The sequence below is a fragment of the Gopherus evgoodei genome, chromosome 7 (assembly GCF_007399415.2).
Source record: "Gopherus evgoodei ecotype Sinaloan lineage chromosome 7, rGopEvg1_v1.p, whole genome shotgun sequence".
NCBI classification, from domain to species: Eukaryota; Metazoa; Chordata; order Testudines; family Testudinidae; genus Gopherus; species Gopherus evgoodei.
Window position 1 is genome coordinate 43,273,330 of NC_044328.1, and position 12,140 is coordinate 43,285,469.

At 43.1% G+C, this 12,140-nt stretch overlaps 1 protein-coding gene across 3 annotated transcripts in view; it reads left to right on the forward strand.

The window, feature by feature from the left end:
• UNC5B (unc-5 netrin receptor B) overlaps positions 1 to 12,140 on the forward strand; it is a 150,770-nt gene that overhangs the window by 99,757 nt on the left and 38,873 nt on the right. For all 3 annotated transcript variants that reach the window (XM_030570332.1, XM_030570335.1, XM_030570333.1), the window contains exon 2: positions 7,694 to 7,915. In XM_030570332.1, the coding sequence (XP_030426192.1) occupies positions 7,694 to 7,915 (222 nt within the window). The remainder of the gene's footprint in view (positions 1 to 7,693; positions 7,916 to 12,140) is intronic.

The following is a 12,140-nucleotide window of genomic DNA, read 5'->3' on the forward strand; positions in this document are numbered from 1 at the left end:
AAAATGAGAGACAGGAAATGCTGTGAGTAGAACCACTCAGGTGCTGTGCAAGCTTCTCCCACAATGCTCTTACAGTACGCCTCCGCTTGACCTTCACTCTCCTTTTCCATTCCCTAGCTGGTCCAGTGTTGGTCCAGCTCCACCAGTGCACCTCATTCCTGACCTGTAACACACCCAGTCACTCCAGTCTCTTACTTCTAGGAAGTGGCTGCTAGTGAGCAGGGGCGGCTCCAGGCACCAGCACGCCAAGTACGTGCCTGGGATGGCAAGCCACGGGGGGTGCTCTGCTGGTCACCCCAAGGGCAGCAGGCAGGTTGCCTTCAGCAACATGCCTGCGGAGGGTCCGCTGGTCCTGCGGCTTCGGCGGACCTCCCACAGGCGTGCCACCAAATCTGCGGGACTGGGGACCTCCCACAGGCAAGCCGCCAAAGGCAGCCTGCCTGCCGTGCTTGGGGCGGCAAAATACCTGGAGCCGCCCCTGCTAATGGGGATGAATTGAGATACCAGCAGCTGTCCTGTAGAGACTTTATTGAGAATACCAAATTCATTACACGTTAGGTCGCTATGAGTGAACAGTCAGTGCATCCATCCTGGGAGCTACCACTTCCTTGAGCATAGATGAGTTAGGAGAGAAGACAGGGAATCTGGAGATCTGGGTTTTCTACTTCTCCCTGTCCACAAGCCAACTGCTCTGACACCATGGCCAAGTCACTCTCCCATTGTGCTCCTCAATTTCCCCATCTGTGTAAGGGGGGATAACAAGAAGTTATCATTGCAGAGATAGACACTTCGTTAATTTTTAGTAAGACAGTTTGGAATCCTGGTAGGAAAGTGCTATCGGAATGCAAAATATTATTTTAAGAGAGGTTTTCACATTTCATTGTCTGATGCTGGAAAGAGATACCCTTACTACTCAGCCTCTTTTGCCAGAAAATCTAGATTTGTGGAATCAAAGAGGTTACATTATTTTGCCAAAAAGCCTGGTGATTGAACAATGGGTAAGACAGGTGAGACTCCCTGTGATCCAGGAGCTCGTAGTGTCTATGAAAGGTGTCCGTTTAAGTACATGATGTAATGCTACAGCAGCCAATGTACTGCCACCCCAGAGGTATAGGAGGAAGAAATAACTAGAGGCAATGGAGGCTGAACACTTAGGTCTGGGAGAGCCTTGTGTGAACTCATCAGTGACAAAGGCTCCTAAATTCAGGTGTGGTGACAGTGATACGTAATGGCATTTTTGCAGCATGCATTGGCTTTTTACGCATGTGCATGTGGTTAAGAATATGTTTGATTTATAGCACATACTGGAAGCACCCAGGAGTTACTGGGAATTCAGTCATGAGTAAGCTGGCACTTACCATCTCTTTGTATTAGCTGCTCTTACCTGCTGCTTTGCAAAGGTCTCTGCAGTGCTGCACCTGACCATTCCTCTGAATCAGCAATGCTCAGCCAAATGCAGGGTAGAAGCCTCTCTGGCACTGTGCTAATCCATCTACCCACCCTGTTGCTTATAGTCATATTATCTTTTTCCATGAGTCTCATCAGGCCAGGTTAGAGACACAGAATGTGGTCAGGCCAGTGCCTAGATGGGAGATCTCCAAGAAACATGCAGGTTCTGCAGTAGATAGTGTTGGCGATTCAGCCAGAAAGTGATGTTCCTCCCTCTGGGATGGTGCTGAATCAATACCACAGCATGGCACTAGATGTGCTGTGGTTTTCAGATGTGAGGTAAAATAGAGGTCTTGACTTCCACTTCAGCTGTTAAGGATTCCACCCCACAAAGTCTCATGGTCAGATTGTGAGGATGTACAGTGCCTAATGAATTTTATACTCAAAGCCAGGCTCACAGAGCTGCTTTTCTCTGTAAACCAGTAACTGTGTGTTTCCAGCAGTACCTGGTCTGGAGAGCATTTAATATGGTGACTAGGGAGGGTGATTATAGTCAAGTAAATGGTTTGTAACATGGTCATTTTATTTTTTTTACCTTGAAGCATGTGTCTTAGGTGAAGTGTATGTTCCATTTCACCTGGTTTCTGTTGCTGTAATGCACTTCAAAAATTTGAGTGATACTTTTTGCAATATGAACAGTTTTAGCCTTGGTGTCTCGGCTAAAATTTCAACTCTAATGGGATCTGCTGTTGTGTTGTGTTGCTGTGTAATAGTTGTTTTGCTCAGAGGTAGCAGCATTTCAGTGATGTGAGGAATAAGATGATGTTTTCCTGACGAAAGGTGAAGGCTTCTCCTGTACTGCTCTTTTCTGTCCATCTGTATCATCTGGTCTCTACTCACTGAGGGCAGAAGCCATTTTGGTCTTGCTCCTATCCTTTGTGCTCCATAGTTGGCCAGAACCTTGCTATGCCTATCAATTGTGTATGGTGTTGTTCGCAAAAGACTGTGGGGTCTAATGCATGGGTCGGCAACCTTTCAGAAGTGCTGTGCCGAGTCTTCATTTATTCGCTCCGATTTAAAGTTTTGCGTGCCAGTAATCCATTTGAATGTTTTTAGAAGGTCTCTTTCTGTAAGTCTGTAACATATAACTAAACTATTGTTATATGTCAAGTAAAGTCAAGTTTTGAAAATGTTTAAGAAGCTTCATTTAAAATTAAATTAAAATGCAGAGCCCTCTGGACCGGTGGCCTGGACCCAGGCAGCGTGGATGCCACTGAAAATCAGCTTGTGTGCTGCCTTCGGCATGTGTGCCATAAGTTGCCTGCCTCGGTCTAATGTCCAGTCCAGCAGTAAAATCCAGGCACTCCATTGAGAACTTCACCTGCAATATTATCATGGTCAGCAGTTTTGACTGTGAGTCTTCCCATACCTGTTTCCCCCAGTTCTGATAGGCTCTCCTGACCCCCTTGCTCCTTATCTTTGTAACTGATGGGATGCTTATGTCACCCCCTGTGCTGGTTGTCCTCTCGGTATCCTGCTGAGCTTTGTACTAATGTCTTCTTCTTAAAGGCCAAAACAGAAAGCTGTGAAAATGCTTGTTCTTTAGTCACCACTCCCCACTGTTTATCTGTGGGATCTACACTGAAGGACACTTATTCATTAAATCTGGGACTGGGCGTAAGTGTATATTGTTCTCCCAGAAGCCCACAGCCATTGCACTGTAACCAAACGAAAGGAGGCAATCAGAGCAGCCCCATGGGCAGAGGGAATAAGAAGCCAGCTCCTCCTGTTAGCCATTTCCCCTCTTAGATGTGATATGCAGCAATCTCTCTCCAGAGCTATATTTTTTAAGAGAAACTTCCAATCTTTCTGTGAAAAAAAAAATCCTTCAATCCTCAAGTATTTGAATGTTCAGTGCGCTGTGTTCAGTTCTTCACAAAAACATAATGCTCTCTTGCCCGTTTCTTCCTCTCCTACCCTGTGATGGCTTGGAGCGCCAGCCGATAGCCTGGTGTTTGAGTTGGGCAGCAGCTCACAATAGCTCTTCAGGAGGCCATTGTACATCCTAATTATTCTGTGTCCCAGTGCAATTGGTAAGGTGCTGAGAAAATTACAGACCTGCAAATGAAATCAGAGAGGGAATGGCTGGTGGCAGCAGCAGAGAAGGGAAGAGCCCAAAAGAGAGAGAGAAGCTAGCCTGGAGTTTAATTCATTATTTTCAAAAGAGCAGTTAATGGATTATGACAAATTTCTTACTGTTCTCCCTTAGTGTTGTGTTAAAATGGAAATGGAAAGTCAATTTTCCTAAATGGATTTTAAATGACTGACCTCGTGTGTTTCTTCACTCACTGCTTTTCACTCAGGGGGCAACTTGGTCATTTTGCTTTCTTGGTCTGCTTGCCTTTTGTTTTGTTTTTACTTCCTATATAACACTTCCAATGTTCTGTGGTCCTCTTTTATACCATAGCTTTTTGCTATGGGTGGCTAGGGAGTGGGCTCACTTCAGCATTGCCAGCTCTCAAGATTTTATCACCAATCTGGCAACATTTACTGTGAAGCCCTAGTGCCTGGAGCTGAAAATCTCCACTTCCACTTCCCAGTTGAAAAAGGATAAACTTATAGCCATCAGAGTTGCAGAGAAAAGCCTGAAAACTTGACCTGAGAGTTACCTAAAGGCCCTGAAACCAAAAAGTCAAATAAAACAATCTTCAAATTTTAAAAAAATCATGATTTTTAAAGGGCCTGATTTTGTGATTTGTGAATGCAAGGGGTTTAGTGATTCTTAGTTTACATTTTAGGGCTCATGAAGGTGATGAAGTGGACAGCATTCGTCAGAGCGGGACGTAGGGCATGCAGGCAACTCTGCTCAAGCATCTCAAGCCCGACCCACTCCGTCCTGTGTTGTTTCCTGGGCGCATACCGCTCTGCTGTGGTAGCTCAGTGCTCACCTACATCACCTCTGTTCTGTGTCACTACTTGGCCTTGCCTGAACATGATCTACCAATTGTCCCTTTGTGTCAGCTTTTGGTATATGTGTATAAATATTGTCTAAGATCAAACCTGACAAACTCACTACACTTGTGACCAAAATGGCATACTTGAACTCCGGTTTCTAGAGAGGAGACTATTGTTAAATCCTTGCTCCACTCTCAAGTGCTCTAGGATCTTGCTTTCTTTATAGCTCTTAATTCCTAAAGCAAATGGCCTGGCTGGAATGGAAGTGGTCACGTTTATGTGCCAGGGAGATTGTTAATGTGGTGTCCAAGTCCATTACCAATTCAATGGTTTTAGTCATGGAAAAAAAAGTCACTGGTACTTTGGATTATATTTGCAGCTGCTGCAAAACCTCTGTTGTTGATCATTCATGAAATATTGTGATCTCTGTGTTGGAGTGTATAATCTTCTGAGAGGGATGAGCAGGGCATGGGCAGGGGTAGTGGAATGTGAGTGTTATGCAAAAGAAGTGGGACAGTTGGCTGCTGTAGGGACCACTGGAATCCAAAAAAGAGCTGCGCCTAAAACCTGAGAAGACAGGTCTGTGTGATTTATGTTGCGGTCATGGTCAGCTTTCCCAATGCAAGGCCTGCTGGGGTTTTGTTTGGATCATACCAATGCATTCCTTTAGGCTGTGGGATCGGAGGCCCTGGGGCAGTGCCAGACCCTCTGCTCATTCTCACAGAAGGGAACCTGTGAAAAGAGCTGACATGGAGCAGGAGACTGGGAGGAAGATAGCGTGAACAGCCTCCTTTCCATTTCAGTGGCTTGATTTTCTTTAACCCCTTTGGTTCTGATCCATGACTTGTAGGTACATCCTCCAAGCACCCCACTTCAGAGTAGCCTCAAGTGCCTCGTGTCCTGATAGTGCGTTCACCTTGCTGTTTGGGCAATGATGAAGTAACTCTGACATGAAGTGCCCGCCCCAACTCCTGGATTTATTGTGTGTTTTCCCTATTGCAAGTGCCTCCACCCAGCGGGAATTGCAGGATTAGTGTGACTTTAGAGTGCTAGGGTGCCAGTGACACACTATGGATGCTCTGGGTCTGGTTAGAACAGCATGGCTATGGGTCAGAGGCACTTGGCTGAGTCATATGTTGCTCATGGCTCCAATGAAGGGTGAAAGAGCAGGCTTCTGTTGGAGCACAGAACATGTCAGAAGTACATTTAATTTATAATCTAGTGACAAATGTTCTCTGGATTCTTAATATTTGTTTTTTCTTCTCTGAGGGCCTCCAGTCTCTTTCATAACCCGAGAGATATTCCCCATCTCTTTCCTTAAGGTCCCACATTGTAGCAGCCTTGCTCCCAGGGTCCCAGGTCAATATATACAACGGCTCCTGAGCCGGTAAATGCCCCTCTGTGTATTAGCCAGAGGACATCACTGTAGAGTGATTAAAAGGGCTTCCTTCCTCTACAGGCACTGGCCCTCTTTAGGGCTCACAGCCTTGAACTGGTCCAGCAGTGAGGCACCCAAACTTGGGTCTCCTTTGTTGTCTCAAGGCTAGTAGGCTGGCCACTGTTGGATTCTGTTTCTGCCATTTGTATGTGACACATTGGACATTACCGAGAGCTGCCCTTGTTGTCAGCAGTGAAAACGAGCACTTCCCCACTCACATCATTGCAGGTGAAGGTGTCTGAGAGAGAAGGAAGGAAAAGGCTGCCACAGAGCAGACAAGCATGAGGGATAAACAGGGGAAGGACAAAATCCGGAAGAAAATAATCATTTTCGGGCTTCTAAGAGGATATGGCAAACTTGTGTGGAGTGGAAGTAGTGGTAGCGAAGTAGTTGGCTGTGATATTTTACATAAGAACGGCCACACTGGGTCAGACTAATAGTCCATCTAGCCCACTGTGTTCTGACAGTGATTGGTGCCAGATACTTCAGAGGGAATGAACAGAAGAGGGCAGTTATCAAGTGATCCATCTCTCGTTTTCACTTCTGGTAGTCAGAGGCACCCAGATCATGGGGTTGCATCCCTGACCATCTTGGCTAATAGCCACTATGAACTTATTGAACTCTTTTTTAAAACCACTTATAGTTTTGGCTTCATAACATCCCCTGGCAATGAATTCCACAGGTTGACTGTGCATTATGTGAAGAAGTAATTCCTTATGTTTGTTTTAAACCTGTTGCCTATTAATTTCCTTGGGTGACCCTTGGTTCTTTTGTTATGTGGAGGGGCAAATAACACTTCCTTATTCATTTGTGCCAAACCATTCGGATTTTATAGACCTCCATCATAACATCCCTTAGTCATCTTTTTTCTAAGCCAAAGTGTCCCAGTCTTTTTAATCTCTTCTCATATGGAAGCTGATCCAAACCCCTAATCATTTTCGTTGCCCTTCTCTGTATATTTTCCAGTTCTAATAAACCCTTTTTTGAGATGGGGTGACGAGAACTACATGTGGTATTCAAGATGTGGGCATACCATGGATTTATATAGTGGCATTATGATATTTTCTGTCTTATTATCGATCCATGTCCTAATGGTTCCTATCATTCGGTTAGTGTTTTTTGTTTGTTTTGTTTTACTGCTGCTGCACAATGAGTGGATGTTTTCAGAGAACTATCCACAATGACTCCAAAATCTTTCATGAGTGGAAACAGCTAATTTAGACCTCATCATTTTGTGTGTATAGTTGAGATTATGTTTTCCAATATGCATTACTTTGTATTTATCAACATTGAATTTTATCTGCCATTTTCTTGCCCAGTCGCCTACTTTTGTGAGATCCTTTTGTAACTCTTCCCAGTCTGTTTTGGGCTTAACTATCTTAAGTAATTTTGTATCATCTGCAAACTTTGTCACCTTGCTGTTTGCCTATTTTTCCAGATCATTTATAAATATGTTGAATAGCACTGATCCTACTACAGATCCTTGGGGGATCCCACGATTTGCCCCTCACATTGTGAAAAATGACAATATATTCCTACCCTTTGTTTCCTATCTTTTAACTTGTTACTGATCCATGAGAGGACCGTCCCTCTTAGCCTATGACTGCTTACTTTGCTTAAGAGCCTTTGGTGTGGAACCTTATCAAAGACTTTCCGAAAGTCCACAGGATCACCCTTGCCTTATCCACATGCTTGTTGACACCTTTAAAGAGTTTAACTAGATTGGTGAGGCATGATTTCCCTTTACAAAAGGCGTGTTGACTCTTCCCCAACATATTGTGTGCATGCATGTGTCTGATAATTCTTAAATAAAGAGCTGAAATTGGTTTAGACTCTGGTTACGCTAGTGGAAGCATTTGTGGGGCATGCTCTGTAGGAGTAACTGTTTTCCTGACTCTTCTTTCCTTTCAGGAATTGAGTACGGTGATGTGCTTCCAGATTCCTTCCCGTCAGCCCCTGCAGAGACCCTCCCCCATTTCCTACTGGAGCCACAAGATGCATATATTGTAAAGAACAAACCTGTGGAGCTGATCTGCAGAGCCAACCCAGCCACTCAGATTTACTTCAAGTGCAATGGCGAGTGGGTCAATCAGAATGACCATCTCACTAAGGAGAGCCTGGATGAGGTGACTGGTAAGAAACCATTGCAGACCCAACTCTCTTTTTACCCCGTTCCTCAGCCCCCCCCTTCTCTTTCTTTGCTGACTTTCTCTCTCCTCTGCCACTTCATTTTTAAGGCTCCGTAGTGTGCAACACAGTGGTATTTAAAGCACATTACTGTGCAGGCATGCTTGAAAAGGAGGAATAACTGGATCCCTTTCCACTTTGGATGAGGAACAGTATTACCGGCGCCTTTCAGCATCCCCTGACAGGATGGGTCTCCTTTAAAAGTGTTTTGTAAGCCCCTTCTCTTGTTCCACAGTCAGATTTTGCAGGTTCAAGGAAGACCTTCCCACCACGTAAGAATGAATTTCCTTTCCCTTCTTCTTGCCTACCCCATCCATACATTTGTAGACTGATATAATGCCTCCCTAGTACGCCTTGTTTGGTCAAGCTATGTGCATTTGACTTTGTCTAATTTTCTTTCAGGCCACTGAAGATTTTTGTTAGGCTTTAGTAAAGTCTGAGACTGAAGTGTCCATATGTGAATGCAATATTGGAGAAGCATTCACACCAGAGCCAAAGAGAACAGGAGTTTGATCATTCTTCTCTGTGCTGTGAAGTGTCCGCACGTGCCACCCAAAGTTGAACAGATCTTTTCTGCTGCCAGATCCTCCTGCAAGCTCATGGCTAATTTGTTGTACACTGTTCTCCAGAAGTCTGTCTCAGAATTTAACACTTTCTAGTTTTCTTCCTCCCATTGTATATCTGTGTTTGAGATTATTTTCCCCCAGATATATTAGCTTGTATTTTGCCAATTCATTTGATCATCTCCTGTCCACGTGTCCAAACTGTCCAGGTCACTGTTATGTGATTTCTGTGTCCTCACTGCTATTCACAGCTCCTCTCAATTTTGTATTATCTATGACTTTCAGTAGAAGAGCTGTCCCTCCAACTTTGTCGATAAGGATATTAAATAAGACTGGACCTATCAAACTCCCTTGCGGTACCCCACTGAGAAGCAGTTTATCAACCTGTTAAAACAGTTGCTTCTTGGAACAGCTAGTTCTAGAGAACACAAAAGGAGACAATGTTCCCAACTTAGTCGTATGTAACCCACAGGAGTTCAGTCAAGAAGTAGCTATAGTTGAGCCACTTAATAATAGTGACCACAATGTAATTAAGTTCAATACCCTTGTGGGAGGAATCATACCAGCATGGCTTTTTTAGATGAAAATTGTTCCTCTCCAAGCTACAAAACAGTGCTGATAAAGGAGAGCTATTAGATATAATTTAGTTGGACTTTCAGAAAGCACTTCACAGGAGGTGGTTGAGAAAACTAAATAGTCGGGGTAAGGCATAAAGTACTGACAAGGATTAGAAAGTGGCTGAGACAGAAAACCAAGAGCAGGAATAAATGGTCAGTTTTTAGCACGGCAAAAGGTGAACAGTGGCATGCCCCAAGGATCCATACTTGGACCTGTTCTGTTTGATCAGAGAAGGTTGGAAGATTTTTGTTGGGGTTTTTCAAGGAGCCTCAGGAAGACCTGCAATACCCATTCAGTTTCAATGGGATTTAGGTGCCTAACTCCCGTAGTCTCTTTTGAAAATTTTAGCCTTTGGCAAAATGCTTTTCTGATAGAAAAGTGGTGCAAAATTCTCAGCAAAAATGTATTACAAATGGTTCATCTTTCTTTGTCCAGCTCTATTTAAGGTCTGTCCTGGGTACTTGTATCACCCCATTTCTATGGTCACTGAGCACCACACAGTCTTTCATATGTTTATCCCCTAAAGTAGGGAAGTGCTATTAACCCCATTTGATAGATGGGGAAGTGAGATACTAAGGGACTTACCTAAAGTCCCAGAAAGTCTGTGGCAGAGCAGGGAATTGAACCCTGGTCTTCCAAGTCCCAGCCTAATGCTCTAACCACCAGACATTCCTTCCTCTCTAATTGAACATATTCACTAATGGTCTGGAACAGGCTGAACAAGTAGGTGGCAAACTTCGCAGATGACACAACTTTATTTGTGATAGTCAATCTAGAGAGCTCTGAGGAACTTCAGAAGGACCTAACAAAGCTGGGTGAATGGATGGCATAATGTCAGATGAAATTCACTGTTGACAAAGACTCGTTGGAAGCAACAACGTGAATTACTCACACAATTTTGCTGAGTTCTAAATTAAATGGAATCACACAGGAAAAAGAGCTAGGGGTCAGCTCATTGAAAAGCTTTGTTCCGTGTGCAATGGCAACCAAAAAAGCAAACAGGATGCTTAGAGAGTAGGATAGAAAAGAATATTGAGGCTTTTATAATGCCATTATATAAATCCTTGGTATCAGCCTCACCTGGAATACTCTGTTCAGTTTTGCCAACCCTATATCAAACAAGGTAAAGCAGAAATACAAAGGGGTTCAGAGGCTGGCAATGAAAATGATTTCAAGCAGGAAAAAAAATTGGATGAGAGATTGGAAAGATCAAGATTTTTGTTTAGAGAGAAAACGAACGAGAAAGGAGAGTATACAAAATACTGGTGGGTCTAAAGAAGGTAAGTCAGGCACTGGCATTTATCTTTCTCGTAATCCAGGAATGAGCAGACATTTAATGAAATTGAAGGGCATTTAAAACTGATAAAAAGAAAATACACAACACATGATCAATCTGCAGGACTCATTGGCGAAGGGTATCAGAGGCCAAGAGCTTAGTCAGATTCAAAAAACAATTAGATCATTAGGTCTTTAATGGATAGTGAGAATGTTCATAGGTAGAACTTAAAATGTGTATAAGTGATATCAACTCTCTCATGCTCAGAGCATAAATCAACCAGTAGCTGCCTGGACTAGGAAGAGTGTGTCTTATGGGCATATTATTCCATAATTGTCCATTACAGGATTTCTTGCACTTTCTTCTGAAACCCTCATGGTTCTGGTCACTGTCAGAGACAGGATAATGGACTGGTTGAATCATTGGTGTGACGTAATGAAATGGTTTGCTAAAATTTAAATATTTTACATCTACCCCTCTTTTCATCACTAATTTTGTAACAATGTCCTGAAAAAAACAACAACAATCAAATTTCTCTTATAAGTTATGGCTCTGTATAAGCCCATGGGTGTGGTGAATTGTTCGTCACTTAGAGTCTTTAAATCAAGATGGAATATCTTTGAAAGATATGCTCTAGTCAAACAGAAGTTATGAGGTTGATGCAGAAGTTATAGTTCGGGGTTCTTTGGCGTGTGTTGTGCAGGGGATCAGACTAGATGACCACAATGGTCCCTTCTGGCCTTAAAATCTATTAATAATGTCTATTGTTCATGATCCCACTAGCCCCAAGACAGTGATTTCCCTTCCCACCCCAGTATTTTTACCAGTATTTTACTAACAGCACAGTAATTACCAGGCTCACTCTTCTTTGCTTTTTTAAAGTATCAGCATTATAGTTTCTTATCTCCAGGCAATCAGTACCTCCAAAGTTTCCATTAGTTTTCAAAATCAAATGTCAGTGGTACATGACATCTGGGTCAGCTGATTTGTGCATGTTCACATTTATAAGTATTCATTCACCTGCCTGTTATGAAGAGCTTCTTAATTGTGTCAGTGTTTTCCTGTTCCATCATCCTCATATCATCACCATCTAGTTTTAACTGGGAGGTCACTCCGTTCTGTGAGTTCTTGCTTGATTCCCTTTCCAAAACTGCTCTATAAAGGGAAGACTGTTTTTTGAAACCTGAGATATTTGAGCAGTTCCTCATGAAGCCACTTTTCCTGTTACTTGCATTTTTCTTTTCCTGAGGATTTGCAGTCTGCTATTCCCTACTTACACTCTTCCTACAGGATTCCCCAGTCACTTTCCATTCTAGTGAATTTGAATATGCCTTCCAGTAACACCTTATTCACTATGTCCCAGATTTTAAAAAATATTGAGGCATTGCTGCACTCAGCATTGTAATGCCTAACTGATTTAGGAGCAGCAAAGAATCCTGTGGCACCTTATAGACTAACATCTGACAAAGTGGGTATTCACCCACGAAAGCTCATGCTCCAAAACATCTGTTAGTCTATAAGGTGCCACAGGACTCTTTGCTGCTTTTACAGATCCAGACTAACACAGCTACCCCTCTAATACTTGATTTAGGAGCCTAAACCTCATTTTCAAAAGTGATTTTAGGCACTTAGGAGCCAAAATTCCATTGATAAGCAATGGGATTAGGATACCTAAAGGTGTAAATCACTTTTGAAAATGAGATTTAGGCTCCTA